This window comes from Hypoxylon trugodes, assembly GCF_022578975.1.
Source record: "Hypoxylon trugodes strain CBS 135444 unplaced genomic scaffold F4822scaffold_4, whole genome shotgun sequence".
NCBI classification, from domain to species: domain Eukaryota; kingdom Fungi; phylum Ascomycota; class Sordariomycetes; order Xylariales; family Hypoxylaceae; genus Hypoxylon; species Hypoxylon trugodes.
Window position 1 is genome coordinate 3,824,449 of NW_026250019.1, and position 13,126 is coordinate 3,837,574.

The following is a 13,126-nucleotide window of genomic DNA, read 5'->3' on the forward strand; positions in this document are numbered from 1 at the left end:
GGCAAGCTACATGTACCTAGGTAGTTAGGTTTACGATGGTATACGACACCCCTGAAAAAAAAAATATTGAGTGCCTAGGTATCTAGAAGGGCTGAAGGTGAGTCTTTTCTTCGATAGTGGTCAAATTGGATGATTAATCTATTCTAATTTCTTCTTTATTTAGATAAAATCGCGGATTCAAATTGCGCCTCATTTGCATTTTATGTATAAGGTGACGGGCGACCGCGGGAGTATGTACGAATACTGTCAACTAGACGGCTGTCTTTATTTCTTATCGTCTCCGTACAGTTTCATCGCTAGGTTGTCTCGGGTATAGAAGGTCGACATGCGATACTTGGTCTCTCCGCGATATTGTTCCAATTCTTCAAGAGCTTGCTTACCTTCGCGCTCTATCGTCTGGCGAATCTCCTCATTGCGTGGCGCGATGCTACATTCAAATGGTTGAGGTCGCATGTTCAATCCGTTTCTGTATTCATGTTAGTATCCGCGTAGACCGTAATTCCTTCGTGTTGGGATTCACTAACGTATAATTAAAGATATCCACCTCAACCGTGCTACCGTCCGCGCGCTTCTTCTTCTGGACATTAAAGCCCCATAGTATCCTTGCTACTGTGATCCAAGTTCCCTGTTCAGCCAGAGCTTGTCCCGAACAGACCCTACGACCCCATCCGAAAGTCATATATCCTCTCTCTCCAGGGAACGGTCGGCTATCAGGGTGCCCAGGAAGGAATCGATTGGGGTTAAAGCGATCGGGATCAGGGAACTCGCGCTCGTTATGGTGAATCGCCCACACATTGCCTTGAATCCAGGTACCCTTGGGGATGAGCCAACCATTGTAGTAATCGTCTTGTGTCGGTGCGTGAGGCTGTCCTCCGATGATGGCCACTGAACGCCAGCGTAACACTTCCTTAACAAAAGCTTTGATGTATGGCAAGTTTTCCTCATCTTCCCAGGTTGGACTCCTGTATGGACCGACCACTCGGTCAAGCTCTTCCCATGCTGGTATCAACGCCTCTGGGAATGCACAGCAGGCTAACACAAATGTGATTAAAGTGCTACTGCTCGTGTCAGATCCAGCGCCAAAGAGGTTCCCGGTTAGCGATGATATCTCGGCTTCCCTCAGGTCGTATTTTGTTCTCTCGGAAAATAAGTGGCTCACAAAAGAGTCATCATGGCCCTCCTTTTTAGCCGCCTCGTCCGCTAGGGCGTAGAAGAAGTGGAACGCGCGTTTCCTACCCAACCCATATTTCCAGGGAGCAATCTCGTTGGGGAACTTCGCAAGGAATGGGAAAGTTTCCATCAGCATAGGGAATGTCTTGCCAGGAACGTTTAAATCGGCGGCCAAATGCATCATGGCGATGACCTCGGTAATGATGGGGTCGTCCCAGCTCTCTACACGCCGACCGAAGCCAATGATAGAGACGACGCTTGTCGCGTACCGCTCGAAATGCTTGACATAGTCTCCAGGAGCCTTGAGCAGGTCATAGGCGACCACTCGACTCTCATTGTTCTGGAATTCTCTATATCTGCGGACTGATTGTATGCCAACGCCTTGATGCATTAGTTTACGGTGGACGCGCCATCGGTCACGCTGCTCAGGATTCGCCGTATACATATTCACTAGGTTATCTTGGCCTGCGCCCAACTCTGCGAACACGAGCATTCGTGGTCGTGACGAATAAATACCAGCGCGTTTCTCAAAGAGCTCTGATGCTGTCCATGCATCGTTGATCCAAATTGTTGGATTCCTGTTTCCAACGTCAGCGAGCCCTTGCCAAATGTATGGTAACACCTACCGCCCTATCCATATCGTAACCAGTGGCGCATTGTATTTCTTGGAAAGCTCTTCAAACCAGATCCATGGCTTTTTGCTCGGGAGCATGAATGTGTTGCCAACAATTGGTCGGGGGAAAGGACCAGGGGGCTATGTTATTCATTTCTTCTTAGTTCTACACGTCCCATCTTCCATCCTCCGTATCAAGGGTCGCTAACTTACAAGTTTAGAGCGCATCCATAACATATAAGCATAATCGATTACCAAGGTAACGAAACCGATCGATACAATCGACGTCGCCAAGTGCCACGCCGATATCTGGCTAAATATCCTAGTTCCATCTCCGGCCTTGAGGCCAGATAGTAACTGGTCAAACAACATAGCCACAGGAACTTAGAGTATGTCTACCCCTATTCGCCACGAATGAACTTCCAAGGGGTCAAAGCACGGCTGGCGTTGGGTGTTATGTAGGACAAGTGAACAGGTAGCCATACCTGCATGAATCCTGAGGCTCGTTTGGGGAGGGGAGTCTTATTATGTTGCCAGTCAATCAAATAACTACCTAGTTATTACACACCTCGGTGCTCCTATTCGGCATTTATCCTCCCGGCGTATCATTGGTCGAGGGTAATCTGCCGGGGAACAGCGTGGGGTAGACGGCCACGATACTCCTCATCCAGGAGTTACTTATACTACTTTGGGATTTGGCTTACCCACTCCACTCCGCTACCCCAGACCTAGATCCCAGACTAGCCCAGTAGTACTGGCATATGCGAGTGCGGTTCATCCCAAATCTGATGGCCAACTTGTCCATCAGGAGAAATAGTTCCTCCGAGAATTTACTCCACCCAGCCAAACGTCGCCCGATATCTATCTCCATCTCTTATATTCCATGTTCTGGGAGACCAATGGCCCTATTCCCGAGTTAGTTAACTCGCGATGGTCTGATAATACATAGGATATATACCTTCTAAGACAAGCCTACCTTGTTAGTAGGGACCGCCTATCCGGCAGTTCATGTTACCCTGCGGTCCTCGTCGATTCGATCCATGTACCGTAGAGCCTCCATCGCAGTCTGCAGTATTTCGGATACTCTTAATCTGAATTGGGTTTCGTATAGTCTCTGTTGTAATTCCAGGCGTTCCATTTGCTCATACGCCGCCCGTCGTTTCAGATAATCTCTAATTTTCTTGTTCTCTTCTAGTACGGCGCAATAGTTCTTTCCTATGTTGATTTGCGCCGCGAGAACTGAAGCATCGTTATGGTCGTGGAGGCCGCGGCACATGTCCATCAACTCACGGACGATATCGCTGGCCCCCTCGACATTTCTCTCGAACGCGCCAAAGGCGGATGGAATATCGAGTGTATTCCCAAGAGGCTGTGATTCGTAATCTTGTGTCTGCTGTGCTCCGTCCACATTCTTCATGGACTGTCGCTCGGCGGCCGTCGGCATGGATGAGGTGGTGCCAGGGATATCATAACGGCTATCATCGTCTTGGGAGTCTTTCATTTCAACGACACTATGAAATAGGCAAACATGTGCGTCCGTTAATGTCGTATTGGTAATTGCCTTTCACCCATTATCAAGGGCACCGTCTCGAACTGTACGGCTAGTATCCGTTTCGACGATACTCGTGCCATCCTCGTTGCTTGATCGGGTTGTATGAAGGGCTTCCGAAGGTGGCGACGACGAAGATAATTTTCGTTTTTTCAAGACAATCCTAGTAACGGGTTGTCGGTCACCCTTTCGCTTGCCGCCAAGTTGCGATGCCATCATAAGGAATTGTGTTCTAGGATGAAATATTCTAGGCGTAGAATTAAAGGGTACCTAGGTACACTCTGATATGGATCAATCAGAATTGGTTCTTGCTATCGTATACCATTAGCAATAGCGTGCTTCGACAGAAAAAATATGAATACTGAGTAAATTTTAAACTCACAATTGATCTTTACTAGCCGCTAAAGGGGTTCAGTCGATGCTAGATATGTGCGATGCCAGGGCCTAAGGTGGTAGTTGTTAGGTGGAGGCGAAGGATGTCTAGAGGGCGAATTAAGAAAAAATGCCCTTGGTTATGGCAATCAAAGTCGGTTTTATTTGTAGAAAATCAAGAGAGTAAGTTTAGGGACAGAAAAGTTATCTTGAGAGCTACGTGTCTGTAGGCTAGGTAGTACCCGCACAGTTCGCAGGTGTTGAGTTCTAACATTAAGTAGCTACATAACTAGGTACTCAGTATGCACTGTATCTGTGCCGGCATTTTGACCTAGGTGAGGTAGCTTCATAGGTTCAACCGTACTAGATTTCTATTTACATAGAAATTGGTCGGCGACACAGTGTATGGTGGGGGCACGGGAGATAGGTTAGACGTTTTTATATAGGTTTGGATAAGACCATGCTTAACTGATAGTTGAGTGATAGCTGACGATATTTCTATATCATCTCTACCAATTACCCAAATACGTATTCCTATTCTCTAAAGAGCGTGATGAGACCTGTTATATATACCTAGGCGCCCAACAAACAACCAAAGGACAAGCCTCTATCCCCAATGTAACGAGTGAAAATAGAGATGTCCGTATTTAATGCATCCCATACGAGCATACTCATTTGTTCTCATCATCTTTCTTACTTTAAAAATACAACTAGTGTTTCCAGCGAAACCACAGAGCTAAGAAAACAAGCCCACCACTTAGTAATCACTATGGTTTGCACCCCACGGTCTATTGTGTGTCACACTAGACATCGCCGTATAGTTGGAGTACTCAGACATCTTGGAGCGGCTAGGAAAATGTGTTCCCTCGCCCTTGAGCATGAATATTCTCGTTCGAGGGAGACGATCTACGTTTATCTCAATTCCGGAACTCTATGAGCATTTGTTAGCTCGCTCCTGAGTTGCTGAATACATTATGCAATGTTTACTGACCGATATAGCTCTCCAGCGGAGATTATCCCTCAAGTATGTTTCTACGACATTAGGAGATATTTCCGATAAGCCCGGGATGCTGGGGTTAGAAGCGATTTTGTGCAAGGCAATTGTTAGCGGGACTTGGGCTGTTGAAAGGACGCCTTTTTCGGCCTGCTGCACACAGCTTCCGCAGTGTACTGTTCCTTCTCTCTGAGCGCGGAAACTAAATGTACTCACGCTGCCTACATGGTGGGGATGTAGCGATGGAGACAGAGGCTCATGCCCTGCAACGTCGCCTAAGTAAAAGTGAATGGTATAAGGATCTCCTCCAAGGGCATGGCTAGCTACTGTCTCAGTGTATATTCATTTGCGGTGGAACTCTGCGCGGCTTACCGGTCATATATGACGTTGATGATATAATCGTCATGTTTGTCAAAGGGAATATCAGGAGTTCGCGTGCCGTGGCGATGTTTCATCAGCAACTGTCCAGTATTCATATATCCATCAATGTGTTCACGAATCCTATCAAGATACTCCTGATTTCTGCCGTTCTCCAGCGAAGTAATGTCATAATCATAGCCATATTTCCTCCAATTCCTTGTGAGATCGGAGTTATAGTAGTTGAACTCCCCCGGCTCAGATTCGTGTCGGAACGGAGGTAGGTTGTCTCCAGCTTTGGGGTTATCATTTTCCGTAAACCACTGATCAGGATATAGAGTCTGGCGAATTGCAAAGAGGAGGTCTATGAAGCTATATTCGGTTAGCTATATCGTAATTATAGGCTTCAACAGACCTTCTCACCAATGATGCATGTAGAAGATGGGATCGAAAGCAGCTACGGGGACATTTGACATGTGGCCAGCCCCATCCTTTAAACTACTCCCTCCGATAAAATCCTGCGATTTGTTAGGCTATAATATTGTAAAGGGAGATGGTAGTTCTAGAACATACATGTAACCCGTTGTGGACGTACTCTAGCGATAGATATTCCGTCCAAACGTTGATCTGTTCTGGTTGCGCTGCTGTCGAAGCGAAACTACTAAAATTCTTACAGTAGGAAGATGAGAGAATTCTATAAACAAGTTCGCTGGCTGTATGATTATTGATATCAGTCTTGTCATTTGGGTCTTCCCACGTGTGTGAGGAAATGGCAGCATTTGCCTTGGGCCAATTGTTGATGCCCTGAGACCATTTAGACTCAGGGGTATTTTCGACAATGCCCCATCGGCTAGTACCTGAGCATTTTGACCACTTTTAAAGTCAGAAGATAATTACTACCTAAGTATAATCCTAATACGCACCGGAAATCCAGAAGTGTCTTCGATCGTATACGGCTTAGGAAGGTCTCCCATCTTCGTAAGCTTCCCGCCCACGCGGAGCTGGAAACGATATAGTGGGTTTTCTATTAGCTCTGGGGGGATATTCGACCCATCGTGAGATTTTGGAACACGAATCTTGATATTGTTAATAGTATATATGTGAGGAATTTCGAAATTCTTCGGTCGTGCCCAATTAAAATAGGGCAATCGAAATTGATTGGCCTCTTTAATCCACGCTTTCTTCTCTTCTGCCGAGTTAAACGTCAAGTCGGTTGAAATAACTTCTAGCATAAGCTCATGAATCCGTTGCTAGTGAATCGTACATTAGATGAGCTCAAGTTTTAATTTATTCTGAGGCGCTTTCTGACCTCGAAGAGAAGCATGTACACGCGGTGCCAGGTTGGGAAGGTGATCTGATTGTGAACGCAATAGATACCGGTGGTTCCCCCTTGAATATTTGCGGGGGGGTTGGCGTCGTTCCAAGGCACGTTTGCTGGAAAGCCATGTATTCCTTGAAACTCGGATCAGAATCGTCGATGGCTACAGCTAGAATAGTACCTACCCGCTATTCTAGAGAACGACAGGTCTTGGTCATATGGAAGATCGTATAGCTTCTGGAGAGCTCGAATAAACAGAGAAACTTGTATGTTATTCTCGTGGTCTTTAGCCCACTCGTTGCAGTCGCGACGGACGGGAAGCGGTTGACCCGGCTCAACAGATATTCCTTCTATAGGATAAACAGGGGTCATATTGAACGACTCTCGGAAGGGGGATTGAAACTTATACAACTAGGTACTATGAAAGAGTTGAGGGGGGTGGGAAATCTAGAAAGTTAAGAAAGGCTACCCTTATATATGATGTATATAGGTAACACAAGGACTTTGACTTGCATGGTCTCACCTAGATACACCTGGGTAAGCATAATGTCTTGCCGCGGCACAGGATAACTCTACTCGCCAAGTATATTGATAGTATGATAGCCTCGGATCTAAATTACCTTATAGTAGGTATCATTGTGTGATAAAATCTGCCTCCTAGAGTCCTAGCAACTTGATGACTTACAGTGCTTGCATACCTACCTAGATATATTCCGAGACGTTAATCATGTAAAAAAAAACGAGATTTGTTACATTATACAGGGGAGTCGGGCCTCCTTGTGAAGAGACGCGGGGATTTCGTAGATAGACCATGTCTCTTTGTGGCGATATTCACCCCAGCCTACAGACGGGCTGAGTGAGACGGCTCGAGAAATATAGCATTTTGCGGATGTATGGCTGTTTATAGGCTATTGCTTCTTAGAGTTCCATGTGGCTTGTGTAACTAATAACGCCCTTTGCATTGGTGATTATACGGTTGGTGTCTTTGACGAAACGGTAGAGGTAGGCAGGCTAGAGATCCAGGCCTAGATATCAGCCACTAGTCTCCACGCAAGCACACCGCCACCTCCATGGGCAGGTGAATGCTTGAACAGTGCGTGATGATTGATTGCGGGGTTGATCTAAGTATTTACCTTAACATCATGATGTGAGACAGCATGAGACCTCAAACCTGTACGTTTTATAGAACATTGCAGCGCATCAATTGATGTTATTGCGGTTCCGGGGTACAAGCATTCTATGACATTAGTGATTTACAGCGAGTGATGATGTATTTTGAGTGGTGTAAGGTGCCTGGGACTTGGTGGCTTAGTTACCAATTCAATCCTTGGATATCGTCTTTTAACTTTCTTTGAGATGGGATGACTATCCGAATAGGGATATGTATCTCGGTACCTATTGGCTGAATAAAAAGAATAAGGTTCCGGTCGCTAAAGACAAACTACCGTAATGGTAGCCAATCCGTCTCCGTCGCTACGGATTATGGCAATTTAAATAACGTGGAATTTATTAGCTTTCCATCCTAGTAATCGGGCGCTTTGGCGATACGAAGGATAGCCGTTCTCAATGTATTTATTAGCGTCACGGTCGCACCATATCGCTAACTTGGTCAACATAATTGTGCAAGATCGACTTATGCTTGTCTTTTTTTGAAGGTGCTTGGCATTCTTATTTTTGCATTTCTTTTTTCTCGTCCCGTCTGTAAAGTACCTAGGTATCTAATTAATTCGGACTGCTGATCTTTGAATTCAACCGCTATGGTGAGCCGTGCCGTGTGCCATGCATGCTCCCTAAAGTAGATGGACCCACAACAACATCCGAGAATTCGTGTCTTATTACGCCGTCGCTGGTTTTAGTCACGGCGCTATTACGACTAATTGATAGGTGAAGCTATTGTGAAAATTCCTAATGCTAGCCTTAGGAACCTATAGAAGTTTCGAAATCGTTTTTCTTTTAAACAACCTTGGAAGCCTTCACACCTAAGTAGGCTACTAGTAGCAGCGCCAGATGACGCGTCCCACCGAAGCGATTCGTACTACTTATGCCTCCTCCCTTAGCCCTTGATTATCGTATCCAGAATGAATCACATTCTGTTTAGGTGCAAGAATTAACTAATAAGGCACCTATGTAGGCATTTAGGTAGGTACATAACCTATCGGGTGGAACATGCCAGCTTGTAAGCCATATTGCCGCCAGTAACACATATCCATTAGGAATATATTCGTCGATCCTCGCATGATTGGATGTTAAATTGGTAGATAGGAAGAACAAAAAAAATTAAGTCTCTGTTTTCAGCGTCTAATTCTATGCTGATGGTTTGCGCCCACGCAGCGGAACTAAACCATTTTAGTAAGGACGAGCCGCAAGCCTCAAGCTAATCATAACTAGGATTGATGGGAAGTCCGGGTCGAACGGCTTCAACCTTCTGTGCTATGTACCAATGTCGACAACCACGAGGGTCCACATTAGCGCCTCTTAGGCCCTTTTATTGGCGAAACTTGACTTTAAAAGAGGGACCAACCCGCGAGGGTGGGAAGATCCAACTGTTTTGGGATATAGCCACGGTACAAGTACGTCATCCTTTCTTTTATCATGTCAGCCATGTTAAAGATTCACCGGCGGGCGGAAGTCACCCTTTTGTCTCATATTAAGTACATTTGTACGTCGCAAACCATTCAAATTATCATATGTATGTAGGTATGTAGGTACCCCCACCATCTTTAACCTAGCCCTCAACTTATAGGTACTTACATTGGATCTCTGTATCTCCTACCTTCGATTGTATGGGTATCCATGTTGGTATTTACATATGTACCCGGGTGAGTAGGAGGTTTATATGTGGGTACACAAAAAAAGAACAGAAAGAGAGGACAAGCAACAGCCAAATGTTGGAAAGAGTGACGATGTCTACCGCTCAAAGACGTTTATACTACGTACTTAGGCAGGCGGGTTGCCCGATTGTTAGTGTATGTAGTGTATAGATGGCTTAATTGTGGATTTTTTGTTTCTTGTTTATCCTCGGCCTGCATTTCTCCATCATCCCTCAAGCAAATATCCACAAATTCCACCTAGATTACCTAGATTCTTTGCCGTCTTGGACTGTCCTACGTACCTACATAATAATTTCCCCTCTTCGTCTTGTCGGTCTTGTGCGATCTTACCCTTGCCCTCGATTTTGCTCGGCCTCGTCTACAGTTGTATCTGTTCGTTCGTCAGCAGTTACACGCAATCCCCTTCTACCCTCGCCTAGCTCATTCCATTCCTGAGGGTCCGACCATTTCTTTATTTTCCTCTTACCTGCCCTCTTTAGCTATGCTGCTCGTTCGGTAGGAAGAAAAAAAAAGAAAAAGGGCTTCCCATGTTTCCTTCCAAGGTTCCCCGTGTCTTCGTTCTTGCCAGCGTTGTGCTTTTATTCCTTGTCACCTACACCACTCTCCACCTCTATCATCGTGTCCCGCCATCCTACCCGGCGGCAGATCCTCAAATCATCCCAATAAAAGATGCGTTGACCATAGAAGACTCGTATCATGTTGCGGCTCCAGAGTCTCCCAGCGATGCGTCGACTTCTAGTTTAACAACACCCACTCTACATCCAACTATTGAAAATGAAGAATCGATCGGAAACCCGGATTCTAAAGAAACCCCTTCCCAGCCGGTAGATGATAGCAGCGATGTTAAAGTTGGCGCGGCAGTGGAGGATAATGGGCTACCGCTACCTAATCCCAAGCATTGTCCTAGGGATTTGGAGTTTTTGGTTCGCTCTAGCATCGACCTCGAATTGACCGAACGTGTGCGCTACGTTCGGCGCTATATCCAACCAGTTTTCTCAAGTACCGTCGACAGGGACGATGTCGCAAACATCACAGAGCCTCTCATCGCCAACGAGGTAGAGGTTGACTTATTCGATTGCGGAGATGTCGCAATCCCTCAATCCGCGCCAGTTAAGCTTCAAGTTCCGAAGCCTCACCCCGAATCGACATTTGCGCATTTGATGTTTGGGATAGCCTCCGACTATAGTCGCCTAAATGACTCTATCGGCCCCTTTGCGCATTGGATGTCAGGTACAGGCGCGAAACTCGTGGCTGTAGTTATGGACGCAAAAGAGAAGTCGTCGTATGATATGAAGCAACTACAAGGTAGTTTTGAGGCTGCTGGTATTAATGCGACCTTAGTCAAGCCTATCAACGAGTCATACACAACGTCGCAAAATCATTTCACCGTCCTGATAAACATGCTCGAGTACGGTAGCCCCGATACGGAATGGTACGGCCTTTTAGACGACGATACTTTCTTCCCGACTTTGAAGCCGCTCTCCGACAGCCTTGCCACGTTGGATCACAAGATAGATGCTTACGTCGGTGCCCTCTCGGAGGATTTTCAGGCCGTTCGAGGTTTCGGTTTTATGGCTTTTGGTGGTGCTGGCGCGTTCTTATCGGCACCACTGGCCAAGAAACTCGGTGATCAAGCGCCCAAGTGCATCGATGAAGCAACTGCTAAAGAGGGGGATACTATCATTCGCGACTGCGTATACACTAACTCGAGAGCAAAGCTCACCATCCTCCCGGGACTATATCAGCAAGATATCAGGGATGACGTTAGCGGGTTTTTCGAAGCGGGGTTGAAACCCTTGAATCTTCATCATTGGAAGAGTTGGTACAAAGAACCGGTCGAGAAGATGGCGAAAGTCGCCAAGTTTTGCGGCGACTGTTTCCTGCAACGTTGGCGATTTGGTACAGATACAGTATTCTCGAATGGCTTCTCTATCGCAACGTACAAGGACGGGGTAGAGTCGGTCAATCTACAGTTGATGGAGGGTACGTGGGGCAGAGCTGATAGCAAGGACTTCGACTTCAGTCTCGGTCCGGTTCGAGAGGCATACCCCGCCGACCGCAAGAAAAGTTATAAACTAAGAGAAGCCGAGTTTGTAGAGAATGGGGATCTAAAACAATTATACGTAAGAGTGGGCGATTCTTCACAAGGCGAACTCGATCAGGTGGTTGAGTTGGTATGGCTAAAGCATTAAAGGAATGGCGTTCGAGGAGAAGAGGCGTTTATTTCATTTCGATGCAAGTCCTGGTATAAATCATATTTGGACCTCACCATGCATCTTGGGTTACAGGGAGATGATGCATATTTGGAATGGCGGCATCGCATGCTTTCGCGAGTGGAGTACACGGTACGGTCGTGGGTTTAGGATGTGTGTGCATCAGAATATACCCTAGATCTTGCCTGCGCGGCGAATATGAATATTGTGTGTTCCTCATCGCATTTCTTCTTTACCTGTTTTGTGAATGATGCATCACTACTGAGTTGCTTATCACACAGTGACCATAGCATAGAGTCGTATAGGACTATGTGTGGATAAGTGCATACTACAAGTCGAGTCAAGATTCATTGAGTTACCCGCCTCGATATCCAAGCACCCGAGTACGCATTTAGGTATTCTCAATGAGAATCCTGTTCAGCAACGCCTCCTGATTAAGGACCCACACAATTAGTACCTGGTCTACGAACGTACGGACGGCGCGAACAGCTCGGTCTTTTTTCCCCATTACCACAGCATATATTATCATCCTATATCCATGTGGTCAACGTCATGTATATCTATCATTCTTTGCAACAATGAATCCTGATGGGATTACCAACACCCCAGACTACCCACGTACCTATGATTCTGCAAGTGCATCGTTAGATAATAGGTACCTAGGTACGAAAGGTAAATATATATCCATTGTTTTCTATCATGCGAAAAGCTCCGTTTCATTACTGTAGTTCAATGAACAAGACGTTGTTGTGTTTTTACATGTTTGTCAAAGGGCGCTATATTGCTGACCGAACTGCCCCTATCCAGTTCATAAGGCTATAACACTAGCGGCTATAGAATTAGGACGAATTTGCCTACATATCTACTACTCAGCAATTTTTATTTTCTCTTCATATTGACTTTGGTCTTGGGTATTATTCATTAGCGACAGGGACTGGTTTCCGTCGTTCCAGTGTTAGGAACCTATATTCTTCCTATTGTTTGCGAACCACGCCATTTTCAATCAGCCCAATATAATCAAAACTCACGAGAAAATACTTCTTAACACACCGTCTCCGATAACAAGAGGATACGATGTACCCTATGTACGGATCATACCAACCGGGGAGCGAATATGGAGAACCATATAATATGGACTCTCACGAGGAAGAGGTGATAGATGGCCAAACCCAGCTCTTCATGATTTTTAACTGGATTGAGAGTTTGGCATCACGACTTCGGCAACTAGGATTGGAACTCAACTACGTATTCGACAGTGTAGTTCCTCACTCGACTGCTTGGTGTTCTTGGGACAGCTACTTCAGAAGTCAGTTTAATATCTTAGTTGAGGGGGTCGCCATGCATAGTTATTGGTTAATATACATTTCCAGTATGCAGCAGCAAAGTCAGGTTCCAGCCATCAACGATCCGCAGCAGATATATAATGTACGCCTAAACGAATTGAATGAGAGGCTAGAGTCAGCATATATTGAAGGTGTGGAACAAAGATACCAAGGATGAGGATTTGCCGATTTACGTGCCACGGGATCTATGATATCCCTTGGAGCTCATTTAGGTATTTAGGGAACGGAACTGTTAGCAGTGGGTGTCTAAACAGTGAATTAGGAGGTTTAGATAGCTATTTAAGTAGATTTCGCAGAAAATGTAGGGCCCAAGCACTATGTAAGCAGGGAAAATACAAGAACACCAAAAATCAGCTTCTATAATTA

The 13,126-nt window shown here is 45.7% G+C and overlaps 4 protein-coding genes across 4 annotated transcripts; 1 reads left to right on the forward strand and 3 right to left on the reverse strand.

Annotated features, from left to right (window-relative positions):
• Nucleotides 1-90: 90 nt before the first annotated feature.
• Nucleotides 91-2,213, reverse strand: F4822DRAFT_235317 (cytochrome P450 98A3). Its single transcript, XM_051454207.1, has 3 exons — nt 1,797-2,213; nt 525-1,748; nt 91-466 (listed from the first exon to the last, which is right to left on the reverse strand). The coding sequence occupies exons 1-3, from the start codon at nt 1,880-1,882 to the stop codon at nt 265-267; spliced, it is 1,512 nt and encodes a 503-aa protein (XP_051316178.1). The 5' UTR covers nt 1,883-2,213; the 3' UTR covers nt 91-264.
• Nucleotides 2,214-2,746: 533 nt separating this feature from the next.
• F4822DRAFT_235276 (uncharacterized protein) lies at nt 2,747-3,519 on the reverse strand. Its single transcript, XM_051454206.1, has one exon. The coding sequence runs from the start codon at nt 3,282-3,284 to the stop codon at nt 2,790-2,792; it is 495 nt and encodes a 164-aa protein (XP_051316179.1). The 5' UTR covers nt 3,285-3,519; the 3' UTR covers nt 2,747-2,789.
• A 620-nt stretch (nt 3,520-4,139) lies between these two features.
• F4822DRAFT_401841 (uncharacterized protein) lies at nt 4,140-6,789 on the reverse strand. The gene is made up of 8 exons (XM_051457975.1): nt 6,559-6,789; nt 6,365-6,507; nt 5,979-6,305; nt 5,629-5,928; nt 5,479-5,573; nt 5,071-5,427; nt 4,696-5,017; nt 4,140-4,635 (listed from the first exon to the last, which is right to left on the reverse strand). Exons 1-8 carry the CDS (start codon nt 6,743-6,745, stop codon nt 4,462-4,464), a joined length of 1,905 nt encoding a protein of 634 aa, XP_051316180.1. The 5' UTR covers nt 6,746-6,789; the 3' UTR covers nt 4,140-4,461.
• A 2,754-nt stretch (nt 6,790-9,543) lies between these two features.
• F4822DRAFT_235348 (glycosyltransferase family 31 protein) lies at nt 9,544-11,433 on the forward strand. Its single transcript, XM_051454208.1, has one exon. It carries the CDS (start codon nt 9,732-9,734, stop codon nt 11,394-11,396), a length of 1,665 nt encoding a protein of 554 aa, XP_051316181.1. The 5' UTR covers nt 9,544-9,731; the 3' UTR covers nt 11,397-11,433.
• The last annotated feature ends 1,693 nt before the right edge of the window (nt 11,434-13,126 follow it).